Source organism: Formica exsecta, unplaced genomic scaffold, assembly GCF_003651465.1.
Source record: "Formica exsecta isolate Colony F162 unplaced genomic scaffold, ASM365146v1 scaffold115, whole genome shotgun sequence".
NCBI classification, from domain to species: Eukaryota; Metazoa; Arthropoda; class Insecta; order Hymenoptera; family Formicidae; genus Formica; species Formica exsecta.
This window is the reverse complement of record NW_021848490.1, coordinates 579,704-596,063: the sequence shown is the minus strand read 5'-3', so window position 1 is coordinate 596,063 and position 16,360 is coordinate 579,704. Positions and strand designations below refer to the sequence as shown.

The 16,360-nt window shown below is 35.5% G+C and overlaps 1 protein-coding gene across 20 annotated transcripts in view; it reads left to right on the top strand.

Annotated features, from left to right (window-relative positions):
* LOC115237804 (CUGBP Elav-like family member 1) overlaps nucleotides 1-16,360 on the top strand; it is a 419,211-nt gene that overhangs the window by 231,385 nt on the left and 171,466 nt on the right. For all 20 annotated transcript variants that reach the window (XM_029811095.1, XM_029811111.1, XM_029811231.1 and 17 more), the window contains one exon: nucleotides 5,530-5,699. In XM_029811095.1, coding sequence (XP_029666955.1) covers nucleotides 5,530-5,699 — 170 coding nt within the window. The remainder of the gene's footprint in view (nucleotides 1-5,529; nucleotides 5,700-16,360) is intronic.

Genomic DNA, 16,360 nt, shown 5'->3' with positions numbered 1-16,360 from the left:
GCTCTTCTTGATATCTTTAACTTTGCGTCTTTTCGCCATTTTTCAGGCACCCTAGCGGATGCCAATAACGGCCATCCTCAATCTGCCTTTATCGTACGTTCAATAATGGTGTGAGGGGGGGGGGGGGGGGGAAGGTCAATTATGATGACGCGTTACGAGCGATTTGGTCAGCGGAATTGAAGCGATTTTTTTTCATAATGAACCAACTCGCAGAAATAGCTTCTCGAATCGCTTTATCCCAATGTACGTTATATTTAACGTGACTGTTGACTGTTATCAAGACCATATTAAGCACTATCTTTTACCTCCGCGCGAATCACCGAAAATGCTGACTTCGAATTGCAATGTGTCCCTCCATTAATATCTATCGATTCTACATGCACCTTTGGTGCTCGTTTGTAACAAACGGAATCGCTGAGGCGTCGATTATACTGTATGATTAATGGTTCGTTGTATAGTCATCATTCATCTTTCTGAAGATGGTGAATAGTGGTTCCTTGAAAGAAATGTTGTATCTATACATGAATAGTTTCTTACACTGTATTTCGTTTAGTTCTGTCTTAGCTGCTTGTGACCTATAATATTCCTAATATTTTCGAAAATTTATACTGCTGATTTGTAACTATTTAATAACATATAATCTTTATATGTTATACATGAGACTGTCGTATATGAGACTATATGTTGTACATGAGACTAAGAGTACGATATTGGCAAATAAAATTTGGAATATTGTTTTTGTAGATTATTTGTGATAAAATTAACAAAAGTTACTTTTTTAATTTTATATTATTAATTTTAAATGATAAAAGAGAAGTTTTTTTTTGAAAATATTCAAATTTAAAAAGTAGAAAAGAAAATAAAGCTTAAACATTTTTTATTTTCTTTTAATCATATAAGTAACTAAATTTATCAGTTTCGTCGTTGACTTAAACATTGCACATTGATGAATCTTGGCTGATAAATGAAAAACTAAACATACATATGGCTACAGAAAGAAAGAACGTATCGTGAGTGCGCTTTTTTGAATTTCTATCTTATCAGGTCAAAAAATTATTTACTTCCTTTCCTCATCCTCGTGATAAGATACCATCTCTCCCCTGTCCTATCTTTGCATCTCATTCACCTTCCGCAGCCCAACAGGAAGGAGCAGCATTCCCTATTACAGAGATAAGATACCGATCGCGACACATGTACATTCACCGGTACTAATCCACGTGGTGGTCTGATAATTGAGCGAACGCCCCTGGATGCCGGAAATACGTAACAGCCGTTACTGTCACGGTAACGTCGATGCAGGATTACGAGTTGCTGGTCGTCCTTGCTCGTAACCAAGGGTCAATTTGCGGTATCCACAAATCACGCTGGGATCACCCGAAGTATCCGCAGCGACGCGATTTTACAAAGCTACGGCGGAAATACCACTCATTTTTTCCATGAAAGATCAAATTATTACAACACATATTTTAGAAATCGATTGGTTTAATATTTAATGTAAAAAATTAATGTTAGAAGTTGTCTATCACATAAATCTAAAAGATAATAGATAGAAAAATCACCTATAAATCTTTATCAGAAATCATAATTTCTGAAAATGAGCGCGTGGAATGCTAGATTATAAATTTTGAAATTGGTTATTAATAAAGCATTTACAACATGCATTCTCTTGAAATTTGTAAACGCGCTGATTATTTTTGAACACAATTTATTAAATTTATTAAATTTCTACAGCTTTTAGTCTCGTGGCTGTAACTGAAGAACTCCTATGAGACTAGTTGGATATTAATTGAGGCACTCTCTAATTTATAGTTCACTGTTGTAAACGAAATGTCGCGCGTGTTTTCATAATTAGTTATATCGTATAATGAAAATTTAGCATCATTATATGAAAATTTGTAATTATTTATTGTCCCTGTTTTGTAATGAAACATGCTTTAATTATTAACGCGTTCACATAAAGGTTCATCGTCAGCTTTGCGCTTCATGATCATCGCAATCAGAGACCGGTTAACTTTCCCCGACTGACTTTTCACCACTTGAGATCAAACGGTTTATCGAGCGGTGGCCATTTAATTGATTATTTGTCTATTTGTATCGTTATTAGTATTATCACGCTCGTTAATTTTAACATGCCATTTTAATTACATGCAATTAACAACGAATACATGTATGCATCTATGTAGTTCGGTTAGAGATCCGATTCTCTTCCGGTATTTTGTGATAAATCTCGATTAATCCAATCGAAGAGCCATCACGCGGATCCTGGCACGTGACCAATCCCGAGGAAGCGAATTGCCAGGATAGACTTTCTCGTTTAGTTAACCTAGTCGCTTCTTTGATTAGTTAACCCACTCTCGTCTTTGTTCGAGAAAGGGGATAGACAAGACGGCGGGAGAGATGCAGCTCCCTGGAGAGTTCTCTACAGTAGTAGACACCCTCTCCTTTGCTCCTCTACTCTCCCCAGGATCTCCACTCGCACTCCATGGAACGAGATGAGAGTGGCCGCTCGGCCGGAAAATCGCTTTAAACCGCGCCGACTAATATTAACTTTCTCCTATCGTTTCGCGAAATTCCCGAACTCTTTTTCTCTCTCTATCGCGCGTCCCAGCCACCGGGATCGCAAAAGCTTTCCCTCCCCATAGGGAGGGGAATACCGTTCCGAAATTTCCTTATTTGCCTTATTTCGTACGGCCGGCCAATCCGGCTTTGTGTAAACTTCGTTTTATCCCGCAAACGGTGAATGTTTTTCTCCCTCCATCTTGCCGCCCTCCGCGATCGATACGTCGGGAAATTTTGTAACCGGGAGGTAGATCGGGGCGATACATGAGTCGACCGACGAAGCGTCACCGTGGTAGTCGCGATCATTTCAAGGTCGTATGTAATTAACCACTTCGCGCATACCACCGTGTGATCGATTAGGGAACTTTCGGGTTCGTGAGGCGTATCGCGGACGATGACTATTAAAGTTTGGTGATTTATAGCGGCGCAAAGAAGAGAGAGAGAAACGGAAGATGTAGGAGAATAGAGCCTGGCGAGTCATGGCGAACCGACGCACATCGGGTCGTTATTTCAACCGGCGAACTTTATGTAAACGATTTCACGGTGCAACAAACTGTCACGTCTTTCTCCGTCTCTCTCTCTTTCTCTTAGCAGTATGAAACGGTAATGCTCTTTCCGCTCATATAACCAGCTACATTCTACGATGAGTATAACTCACGCGAGGCGGCTAACCGCCCACTAAAACGCTGCGGCATGCATCCGGTACATGCAAGTGCGAAAAAGCGGAAGCGTCGTCCGCTCGAGACGAAACTCTTTGCTTCCAGAACTTCGCGTCCGGGGACGGAAGCTTCAAACGAAAATTTTTCGATTAGTGATCCGACAGTGTGCTCGGAACTTTGCCTTTATATGCAAAACTTATTTGCATACCTGATGCGATATGTATAAATGTTTCACATTCTTGTACTTGCAAATGTTCACTGTCATCGTAGCGTACATTTTATATCAAATAAATTAAAAAGCTGCAAAATTCTTTTTAAAATAAATACCTTTGATAAAATAAGCGCGAATTATTATATTAGTTTAGATTAATAATTAAATTGATATCTAAACAAACTTCCAATTAAAAAAAAAAAGAATTTGTCTATGTATTTCTTATCCATTTAGTATATTAGCAAATAAATATTTTAATATATAACAGTAATTTACTCTTTGTATTTGGTGATGCTAGTTTTTAAATAATTAGCAGAAGCTTGCATCCATCAAGCTTCCGTTCAAATTATAGTTAAATACGTGCATCAATTTACTTTGAATTAAAATTAAAGTCGGTTATTCAAATTTTCTGTTTAATCGCTAAGAAAATAGCGTGGCTGAGGATGTGTTTGTGAAAATATGGAAATAATGTGAATTAAAGTCGGACGTAATGTATGTTTTCGTAAAGAGAAACGAAAACACTGTGACGGGAGATGAAAAATATTGACTCGAGTATCAGATTTTAATCAATCGGGAAGAGTGAAAATATTGGCCGAGGCGGTATGTCACATATACGATCCTCGCGAGGCACAAAATTAGAGGAAAGTTCGTGGTGCGAGCGGATGATGAATCCGGCTTCAGATGAGTCCTCGTGACACGATCGAGAGAGACGCGACAAAGTCCCATGGGAAGGACCTCAACACGCATAATCCGCACGAAATTACTGCGTGGCGGCGAAAAGCTCCGGCGTAAGTTTCGAAAGCGGACGAGCCCGTGCACGTTCAAATATGTACTCTAGGGTAGCCAAACAACATAGTCTTTTACGTGAGCAGCGCGCACATAGCTGTATGTGCTAAAATATCCATGGCGACATACATACGTCGCATACAGTCCGCGCTGCGCAAAATGCAGCGTTAATCCCGCCATTCGGCTGGAGAGTGCGAGCTCTCTGCGAAAAATTCCGTCGAAAAGCGCATGGACTAAATACATATACGTACAAAATACGTATATGTATGTGTACATCGTTACACAAGTCTCTCGCATTTTCTTTCACGCATTAATTTAGATTCCATTTGATTTTAGAAATAAACGGTCATATATTGCGAAAATTTTCTTCTCGAACGAAAATTTGTATTTGATATTTAATTTGAAAATTATAAACCATTGAAAATGGTTGCCAAAATGTTGAAAATGGAAAGTTGAAAAATTGCTAGAGCGGTGATGGATTTCCATAAAATTTTCGACACTAACGGCAAATCGACTTCAAATTTGTCAGCCTACAGCCTGCAGCGATATTCAATAACGATAGCATATCCTGTATATAAAATAAATCATATTCATAGCGAATATGTCTATAAAATATTCGACCGAATATTTTTCCATTCTCGATACTATAACTTCTAACTCACTTTGTGGCCATCCGCGGCCATATATTGCCGCAATAAAATCATCCTCTACTTCGCTTTGCACAGATAAAATGCTTAATATTTTAATCGCTCGTTTAACGAGTGCCATGCCCGTGAGAATATTTCGCGCTTTGCAACGCATCCAATCAAAATAGTCGATTGAGTTTTAGGTTGCAAAATATTCGACTGAATGAGCCGGTCTGGGAAACAGTTTTATTCGTCGATTTATTCTTTTATGAACGAACATTATTGAGTAAACACATATATAATCCTTAGGTATTAAAAATTGAGAACGTATAATATTAATTTTGTTTTAGAAAATTATTAAAGGGTTTTATTTATTTATAATTATTTTATAAAATTATTTGCACATTTTGAATATAGATCTTTAATATCTAAAAAATTTTTGAAATTGGCAAACATGAAATATTGCACCGCGAATATTATCTGTAATATTTATATCTAGAAAGAAAAACCGCTCGAGAAAGACAAATCACTTGTTGTATTACCAGGCGGCCACGAGATAAATCTGAACTGATAAAGTGCACAGGAGTCTTTGAACTGTTAACGTATTAATAACGGCATGTTGTTTTTCTCCAGGCACGCATGTTTAATACGCTGCACATACCGCATAAACTTCCTTTTCACGTTACAGCATAATGAACAACAACAGTGTGGAGCAGCCGGATCCGGACAACATAAAGATGTTTGTGGGACAAGTACCTCACGACATGGACGAGAATGACCTGAGGACGATGTTTGAAGAATATGGTCGAGTGCATCAGATAAATATTCTGCGGGACAAGATCACCGGCAGTCATAGAGGTAAGTGATTCAACTACTTTTCCAGCCGCTTGCGATGCATGCTTAAAGTCATTCAGATGCAACAAGATTTCGCAGTTAATGGGAAAACGAGAGAAAGCATATTGCATATAATTTTACACTTTTGATATAAAAAATAATGCATTTACGATGCCAGGGAGAAAGATAAAACGTTGAGATATGGCTGTAGATCGAGATTAACTTGAGATGCGTTTGGCTTTTATGATATCAGATAAAAATTGCTCGAAAAATGGAATGTATTTTATTCTTCATGTCCGTGTAAACGGATATTTTGTACATTATTATCTTCAATTTCCGCTAATTGCGATGCGATACGATAATTACGATAAAATATCGTAGAATATGTCATAAAGAGATCGTGCAGCGTAAAGCAGACTGGTTGTAATATATTAACACTACTCAATTAACAAATAATCGGAATACCATCTAGTTTTTAAAAATGATTCTTGAGGTTAAATTATGCCAATAAGTCCATTGATTGAATTAATTCTCCCAAAATCATATTTTCGGCTATTACGATTAAACCGATCCATCAACGTTTTCCATTTAATTGAATTCTCAATATACTTGATGTTATAGCGCTTTGCTATTACTGATGCAGGATCGTATCAGAACGTGCTGAAATTCTGTCATTATTTTGGATAATTTGATCCTTTTAGAATTTCGATCTACTTGAAAATCGAGTAAAGCATAATAATCAAATAGTTATGTATGATTTCAATCGCTATTCAATTCTTGCAGTGTCGTTTATTAAATTTTCTATGTTATGAAAGGTGGACACACATATTGTATAGGAAATTAAAATTAGATAAGTAAATAGGTAAGTAAATCAGATAAGTAAATTAAATGAGTAAATATATAAGAAAAAATAGACGCTTAGATACATATGGACATTCTAGAGCGTGAAATAAATTATTTTTTGGAGATCTCAATTATATAATATAATTAAGAAAAGAAATATTAAAAAGGAATCATTTTTATGCAAAATTATTCTGCGGGCTTAATGTAAGGCCAGGATAATTAAACAGTTAAAATTTAAAGGTTTTCTGTGTATCTACATCACGATAAAGAGAATAAAAAAGAGCATACATATAAGTCAACATTAAAGTCTAGGATGGTCATTGTTCTGTTACGAGTCTTTCTTATACATACATCGATCGGCAGAGAAGAAAAGGGGAGATAGGGAGCGCGAAAGCAATCCTCGCGAGACCTCACGTCCGAATGCAGGCGCGCTTGTAACACGACTGTCACTAAAATATGCACGTACTCGCCAGTAACGAGCTTTAACGTCATACGCATCGGCGAAAGTTTGCGCAATTACTTTCGCTGTACAGATAACTTCAAGTTCGTAGCTGGTATAGAAGTCAGGCGTCGCGTGATTACATGATTGTCTGGTATGTATGTGTAGTATGTCTATGGATATCGATTTTTACGCGTATGAAACGACCGAAACTCATAATGGAAATTGCCAATTGTAATTACATACGTATCACCATAAAAATATATCCCAAAATAGCGAGAGAAGAGAAATTTTCAGAAATATTTCATGATCAAATATTGTATCGTCATAACAATGACAGTAAAGCTAGACTAGGATTGTAATAATACATTAAAATTTTGCTGCCGCGAATAGAATATAACGGAAGATTTAAAAAAAGAATTAATTTCTTTAATTGAAAGATAAACAGATTACAATATTACAATATTATCTTTTGTATAACGCACAAGGTTTCTCACGGTTGTTCTTGAAATAATTTACGGTTAATGAATATATGAAAAAAAGGAAAATTTTAATATGATTTTAATCCTACCTCTTAAAAATTTATTTCATTTCTTTAGCTATAAAATTAATAATATATTTCTGAAAATTATTAGAAAATATTTTTTAGAAATTTTTGATAGATGAAAATATTCAGTATTCGGAGATAGACGAATGCCATATATATACAATTTTACAATTCTTAGTGATTTAAACAGATTTTCTTGACGCAACAGGCTTCAGAAATCTCCAGTAGATAAGTAGATCTATATGTAAAATGTACGCGATGCACTATCCGGAGTCGGAAGGCGCGAAACGTTGGGATTCTGAGAACTTCCGGAATAATTAATATGGGCGAATTGTAAACGTCATGCGCACCTGCAAAATTGATGGCGGCAGGCAGTACAACTGGGATGAAATTCGTTCCCCATTGTGAAAATTTAACTTGATTACCATGACGTAATGGTGAATTAATGTCCCGCTCGCGGGTCGTTTGTTTAATGCACCGCATTTTAGATTCGAAATCCCTGTCAACGTAGAGTTTCAATTTCACGATAAAATAGGCTAATTATCGTTTTCCAATAAAATTGAGATTGTCTTGTTTTTAGAAATATCTAATTACCTTTTATGAGAAATAGACACGGTAATATCAAATTTAAATACTATAACAAATATTAAATTCAACACTGCAAACATTATTCACATAGCAAAGCTGATATCAAATTAATAAATTATGTAGCTTTTGTGTTACTTCTCTTTGTAGGTAATTGTTTAGCAGATGTCACATTATAGTTATAATCATAAATTATCAATTGAAAATTGAATTTAATATATAATAAATGATTTATTTCGGATGTTATAACATAAACGTTCGAAAAATTGCAATGTAACAAGCATATATCATTTTATCATTATTCATAATTATAGATATTTTGATATGAAATCACAGTTATTCTATAAACGATAATTTATGTAATTAATTCTTATTCTTTCTCTTTTCTCGCGAAATATTAATTTTATTTAGGATTTCTTAAGAAGAGACGGCCAATTATCAATTTTCCGAAAGTTTACCAGTTTACTGAATGATGTCAGATATTCTGTAGACTCTCATCTCAAAGCGGCGAGCACTATCGGCTTAAATTATATTACTTAAATAAAAAGCACGCGCCGGAATAATATGCTCGACATAGCGAGCTTGCTCGTCTGATGCTGACTAAATAGCGAAACAGAAGGTAAATTCCACAATACATCGAGGCGCTTTATCTCACCGGTGGAAATAAAACGCGCTGAAATTTCCAGAAATTTTATATTAATTAAGCCGCGGAACTGAGCTTGGAATAAGCTCTACTAAAAATTAACAAAGAGTACTTGTGGCGTATGTTTGATTTACACGAGAATAAATTTAAACTTTAAATTATTCACAGAGGTACCCGCGTAACGCCACATCATGAAAAAAATTTTTCCGACCATTCCATTGGTGATTACGATACTATTATCCATTTCCCGTTTAATTTTAAACGCTTCCTACACAAAATCAGATTTAATATAATTTTATTTGACGAGAAAATATTTTTAATTAAAGTAAAATACAGAAAACATAATATTCAGCATAATGTAATTAAAAACATTATTTTTTTGCGTTCTTGATTAATTAAGTTACCTCCCAGTTACACATAAGTACAACAATGATCGACATTTGAACGTTATGTATAATCGTTCTGTTTTTGTCGCATATCAATGTATTTCATAATTGAAAAAGGAGTCTTTCTCTCGAAAAATTTAAGGTTTAAATATGGCTTACAACTATACAGCCATTAAGCGAAACTGTGCTTTAAAAATGCCAGTGAAAGTTCTTTCTCGAAGTACTTTTTCTCGACTTGCTTTTACTTACTTCATGGCTACTTTATTCACAGCGACCTATCGAGTGGAATAAAAGTGCTTTACGACTAATAGACTTTTTCGCACATACATTTAATCCTTTCGTTTCCAACTTATTTTTTAGCAATATAAATTATCTCAAATATATACGTTACTTATATATTTACCGACCGTAATATATATAATAATAATATTGATTTTAGTTCTGATTTTAATTCTTAAAATTGTTCTCTAGATTCACAAATTTGTACACACAAAGTAACTTCATGAAGATTAATGTAATTAATTCGAATATTATATTAGTATATTATAGTAATATATATTACATATATCACATATTTTCGGCCATATGTTCATTCTCGAAACATGAGAAAGAGATTAAATGATGAAGTCATCTCTCTACTTCTAAATCAATATACCACTAAAACGAACAACTCATGGAATGTTCAATTTGATGGGTCAATAAGAGACAGCAAACTCGTAGCAAACTCCTTTCATGCCCGATTAAAACAAGTGCGGAACCGTGTTCGCAATGAAGACCTTCAAGATTGCCATCGTAGCCAATATATCGGAATCCCGAAAGTGTCCGACTGCGCCGCTTCTTGTCGCAAAGTAGTGGAATTCGATACTTCGTTACTTTGTGAGACGCAATACGGGAACGAGAACGACGACAACAGGGTTTCTCTGCAAACAGAGAGGAGATGCTGCTGTTGCAGAATTTTCCGCCTGAAATTCCGTTGCCTTCCGGCAGACGAAAAGACGTCGGGAAATGTTTTAGTTAAATTAACAGAGCTTTCGCGGGCGTGGCGATGTTTCTGCGTCGATTGCGAATTTCTCTTCGACGAGTTCCCGTTACTCGTCGTCTGCGAAGATATACGGTATCGTTGCAAGGCGAGCGTGTCTCTCGCATTTCCGTTCGAAAATCTTTTCGCACCCCGGGATACTTCGCATGCGAATCGCTCGGAAATTTCGTGTTTGCCCTACACAAGAAAGCGAATCGATCTCTCCCCTTTCCTCCTTCCTTCCCTTTCTCTCTCTTCCCCGTCCTCTCCGCTCGTTATACTCAGAAATACACCCCGCTATTAATCACGCAGCCCTATTAATCGTCCTTAAGTCGTGCCATGTTTGCGTCGCCTTGCTCTTTCACGTTGAAGAAAGCCGAACTTAGACCGCTATATAGAGATCGGTTCTACTATTTGTCAGTCACATTTAGCGCCTGAAAACTCTCGAAAGATCGATATCCTTCTTAAAGAACCGAATGTACTACCATCTCTCGCGCTATAATCAATTGCTTTTGTCATAGTATTTTGATAGACGGCTTATATTTAGGCTTTTCCAACCTAAGAATATGCATAATTTATGCTAAAAATAGTAATCTCTGAATATGTGCGCTACATATTTGCTCTATCCTTTTTATATTTTTCTTTTATTAATTTAATTTTTTTATAGTTATGTTGAAAATATATATAGAAATTATGTAAACTTTTTATTTTTGAATTCATTATTTTCTTGATGATGTTAGCATATTCAGAGCATAAAAATAGTAAAGATATAAATATAATAAATAAACTAAATACTTTAATCTAATAACTAATTTTGAAAATTAATAAATCTCTTTTAATTTTGTTTACTTTATTTTGACAAAAAACACAAATTAGAAGCATCTTCTTTTAAACAATATCGTGATAGTCCTTTATTTTCCACCTAACGATTATTTCCTCGTGTCTCTTTGTCTTTCGACCTTCTGGCTCTCCCAAAGGCTACCGAAATCGTGAAGAACGCCGAAGACGTCGTAGACCGTGCACTTCAGGATTACAGGAGAAACTTTAAACGAAACTCTGGCGCAGAAGTATCGCAAAGCTGCTTCCTAGTGAGCTTGTGTTTCAACATGTACGAGCCGGATTCAAGGTAGTTCTTGGTTCTTTTCGCAAGAGAGTAGTGGACTTTTCGAAGACAGATAAATTTTTGAAGTCCCATAACGACTGACTCTGCTGTCGAGCTGATAACTAAGTATGCCATATCTTTTGCAAATCAAAAAAGTTTTAAATAATTGCACATAGATTTCAAAGTGCGAGAATACGGCATCATTTTCATTAAATGCACTTTTTGCAATAAGTATATAATTATTTTTATTTTGAATTATTTTTATTTTAAAATAAATAGATACCTTTAAATCAACTTTAATCGCAGAAGTTTGGCATATAAACAATTGTTGCAATTGATAAACAATTGTAATTTTGCGTTATGTATTACTCGTGAAAATAATTCGTTAGACTTCCAAGTTCAATGTCATCAAGTTTGCGAAATCTTTATTACTTACTAATTTTCTCGACACTATAAATAGTTTTAAAATCATTGTTTCTTTTATCGCCTTCTTTTATCCAAGTGAACTCATCTTCACTAGTGCAATTTAATTCCATTTTGCAACGTGTGACGCAAACACAAATAAGTAAGATCTGTAACGAATGATGCAACTTACTCCTCGTTGCATTTCATCCCCTCTTCGTCCACAAATTCGTGGTGCCGAAATTAATTGCGGCGGCGGATCGGCGATACCTACTGATGACACCACCGGAAACAGCTTTAATTAATTGGCAAACTGCTCTCGCGCCAAGAACTGGCACGTGCTTCCAGTCGGCAAACGGCACTTGCTTAGTATTTCCGACGCCCGCTCGTCGATCACTCAGCCTTAATGACGCCTTCTGCCCTTTGTTCACCCCTCAAGCTGAATCCCACTCAGGATTCCATCCATGCTGCAAATGCGTGTAAATACAAAGACGGCTGGTACATCTCGCGCGGATTAATCGTCGTGACGTGTTTTGAATGTTTAGGATGCTCTCATCATTTTTTAACGCTTGAATCAGGTGGATTTACAGCAATCTGTTAGTGTGGAATGCCGCTTCAATCAAAATCGTAAAATTCAAATGATGGCGTCACTTTTAAAAATGGATCACTTCCACGTTAAAAACATGCTAAAAATATCTATTATTTAAATCCCGTTTTTATGATTCGAAAAACACATTTCACAATTTCATACAGTATTTTTAAGTTCTTTCATTTATATTTTTATTAACATTGGGATTAATTTTTCTTTAGCGAAGGTATAATGATAAATTTTGTATCATATTGCAAAGTTATCTTAATTTTCTTCAGTGTCAAAAATTGGAAAATCCTCATTTTATTTTAACTGTTTATATCCTTTAGAAAAAAGTGGAAGTTGTTACAAGCGTTTTAAACATCTCGTCTTTTCTTCCCTTTCATTTCCTCCCTGGGGATCACGAAAATACCAACTAGCAGGATGATAAAAACGCGAAAGGCGGACAAAACGAACTGCTTTAATTTAAAGTTGCGTACAGGATTTGGGACTTTTACTTTTTGAGTTTCCTCCCGACGACAAGGGCATTTCTCCCCTACGATCTCGTCGTCGTTGGAATCCTACCGCCGCGAACTCGTAACATTTTCGTCGTAGGGAATTACGCGACTTTGACTAAAGCCAGTTAAAGTCTCGTCAGAGTTGCGACTAAACGGCTTCTGATCCCCGTAATCTTGTGGAACTCATGGCATCGGTCGCTATCGGGCGCAGTTTCAAAATTTCATTGATAAACGTCTACGTTGTTAACAGTTAACGTTTCCTGAAATCTTCACAAAATCAGAAAATCATCTATCGAGTTAGATACTTAATTTCAATTCAGCCATTTCAATTGCTATCATATGTATGTTATGTTTTGCAAGAGTTTGCATAATTTAAAAGATTTTTTCAGCATTTCTTTTTTGTTAATTTTCACTCATCGATTAACGCTTTCTCAATCTACAATATTAAAGATTAGAATATTTAAGAAAAAAATTTTAAGTGAGACTTTTTACATATATATTTTAAGAAACAGTTAAATTTCGAAATACATGCAATAATATGTATTATGTAATTTTTATGATAATATTAATCATGAAAATATTTCCTTTGACAAAAAAGACTTCTATAATATCTTCAAAGTGGCCACAATATTTTGCAAATTACATTTGGCAATCTCTATACCAAATATAATATAATAACAATTTGTTTGTTACATCATAGCTGCTCAACGCGAGAATTTGTGTCTGGCAATAAACCCGACATGGCGAAAATCCTGGCTGCCGGCCAGGATTACAAGAAGCCGCGTTGCGAAGTTTAATTTCTCGAATCCTCGTCGAAAGTCTCATTTCTTCTTGCTTTGCGTTTGTACTTTTCTCCTCTTTCTTACGCCTTCTCGACTTTCGTTACGCTCTTCACCTTCGTTCACCTTTTCCCCTACCTTCCGCTGTTCCGCTTCTCTTTCCAACTTCCTCCTTTTGTTCTCGAATATAGAGCCGCAGGTACTTCTCGCTTCCCTTGCCATTACGCCGCAGCAAAACTGCCATCGATTGCGCAAATATTTGAGCGTTTCTGCGAGGGCAGACAGGAAGAAAAAGGGAGAGAGAGGGAGGGAGAGAGAGAGAGAGAGATGTAGTTGGAGTGCAATGTAACCGTATTTCGGCTGATTCTGAAAGTAAGCCGGGTAAATTTGCACGGAGCTTATCTAACCACGGCAGGTGTCGACTACCTTCGAGACTTCGAGATATCCAGCTACAGCTAAAATGCCATATAGTTCCGACCATTACGCATGTTTAACGAAGAATCGTGTCATCTTGGCAGCGATTCGTTGAAACATTTTCGTCGTTGTGTTTAATTTCCGACTAAATATTTATATAAAACTTTTTTATATAAGCAAAATTGATCGATTGCTTTTAATTAGAATCTTATTGTACTGAATGTAAAGAATAAGTAAGACTCAAGCCGCTATATTGCATGATATATGCTAAAAAGGCAATTTGATTACACGTTGCAACAATCTATAGATTTTACATACACGATATCCTTAGCATTTGCATGCAGATTGCCAATTTCGTCTTGGCACTCGGTACAGTTATAGGTACAATATCAATAGAAATATAGATACAATTCTCTTACAAAACTTTATCATACACATTACTAAAGATAATATCAATAAATATTTTTAAAAGTTCTGCTATTTTGTATTAAGAATACTTAACTTACTTAAAAAGAATAAACTTAAAATTGTTTGTTTTTGTGTAAAATGTCTCTTTATCAGATGGTATGCTTTTAATAAAGTAATATTATATAGTCTTTTGTGTTTGTGTAAAAAAGAGCATAATATTCTATATATTATAGGAAAAATAATTATATCAATATCTGTTTGTTCCGCGAAGAGAGAGAATTTTCGATAGAAAACTTCATATTATGTAAAATTATTGGATCTGGACAGCAAAGTTCTGTTCGAGAAATTGCATCGTTTAAAGGGAGAAAAGCTTTATCTTAAGATAGTAGAAGCAGATGAATTTATCACCATTTCAATAATATCAAAAACATATCAGTCGCGTTTCTATTTCTTTTAGTTTTTTGTGGGGAGACTTTTTCTTTTCTCTCACGTAAAGATTCAGGAGACTGTATATATGTGCGGGTCCCCTTTTTCTACTTACCGATTCAAATATATTCCGATGAAGATCGTGCTGTGCGCGCACACGCTACGTTTCGCTCGATACACAAGAAGTACCATTGGATACAATGGCTTGGAACGGATCCCAATATTATCTCCCATTATGACGTACATAGAAATCTTCCGGGCAATAAGACTTTCTTTTGGATTTATGAGAACGCGCTTGTAACGGTGACCGGCGTAACGGATTGCGCCGATTTATCACACGTTTTTCGCCCGGTCAAGTGCGACCATCTATGTATCAGATATAAATACAAACGTTTCTGCACAAGCAACAGCCCATCCGACAAAATCCAACGTACCCCCCAAAGCATTGAATCGCGCTCCGTTTATTCTTCCGGGTCGAAAAGACCGCAGATATGTGGCGTATACAGTGACAAATATATGTATTTCTGTCTCTGTGCGCCGCCGTCGCGTTTCTTCGATGCCGAGGAATCGCTGAAAATGGTTTTACGTTAGAAATAATGCGATCGTGAGCCAAATGGGATAGTATTATTCCCATAAAGAGAAATCATGATAAAAAAGCATATGAAAAGAATTGAAATTTGCAATACCATATGATAATCATTTACTGTGTAGTTGTAGTTATATGAATATGCATTATAATCATGATAATTATACAAATAGTAATAGATAAATACGCGTTGTCATTGTGCAATATCTTTTCTCTCTATGTTTTTTACTTATACTTCTTTTTAGAATTTTTGGAAGTATTTTATCTGAGTTTTCAAATTTATCGCATAAAATTATACCGATATAATAAAATATCTATTTTTGTGACATTTTTCTTATATATATTGAATTTGTGGTTTATTAAACTTTAAGGCATTATACTGGATTATTTTTAAAAAAAGCTATCAAACATGACGAACACTACATAGAATTTATTAGAATTATAATCATATATATATTGAATGTTAAAAAGATATCATAAAAAATTTATAGAGAAGAAGTCTTTGAAAGTGGAATTATTTTGAGACGTATCTGATAAAATAACAAGTCAATTTTGTTTTCTTGTTATTGATCATTGTGGTCGATAATTTTATTCCAACATAAGCAATACGTTCTCTCGATACTTTTTACGAGATCTCGTTCCTCGTGAATGGCAACGGTATCGCTTGAATAAAGAAAAAGGCGATATGTCCACGTGAAAATGGGGTTGACCCGATTTCGCGGTAGAAACAGTAGATCAACTCGATCAGCCGCTCTTACGTGCCCCATTCTTTCCTGCGGCCTGGGTCTCGAACGAAAACTATCTGATAAAATAATATCGAGTCAAAGTCCTCTTTCTCTTTTTATCGAGTCGACATAACCCGAACCACAGTGTGCTCCCCTGTGACCTCTTATACAAGATGTACTTTCAGAATCTTTTATTCAAATACAAATTCTTCAACAAATTTGGAACCGTTTTTTAACAAACAGTTATTAAAAGAGGTCATATTTTCTTACTGCACTCATTAAACTTTTAATATATA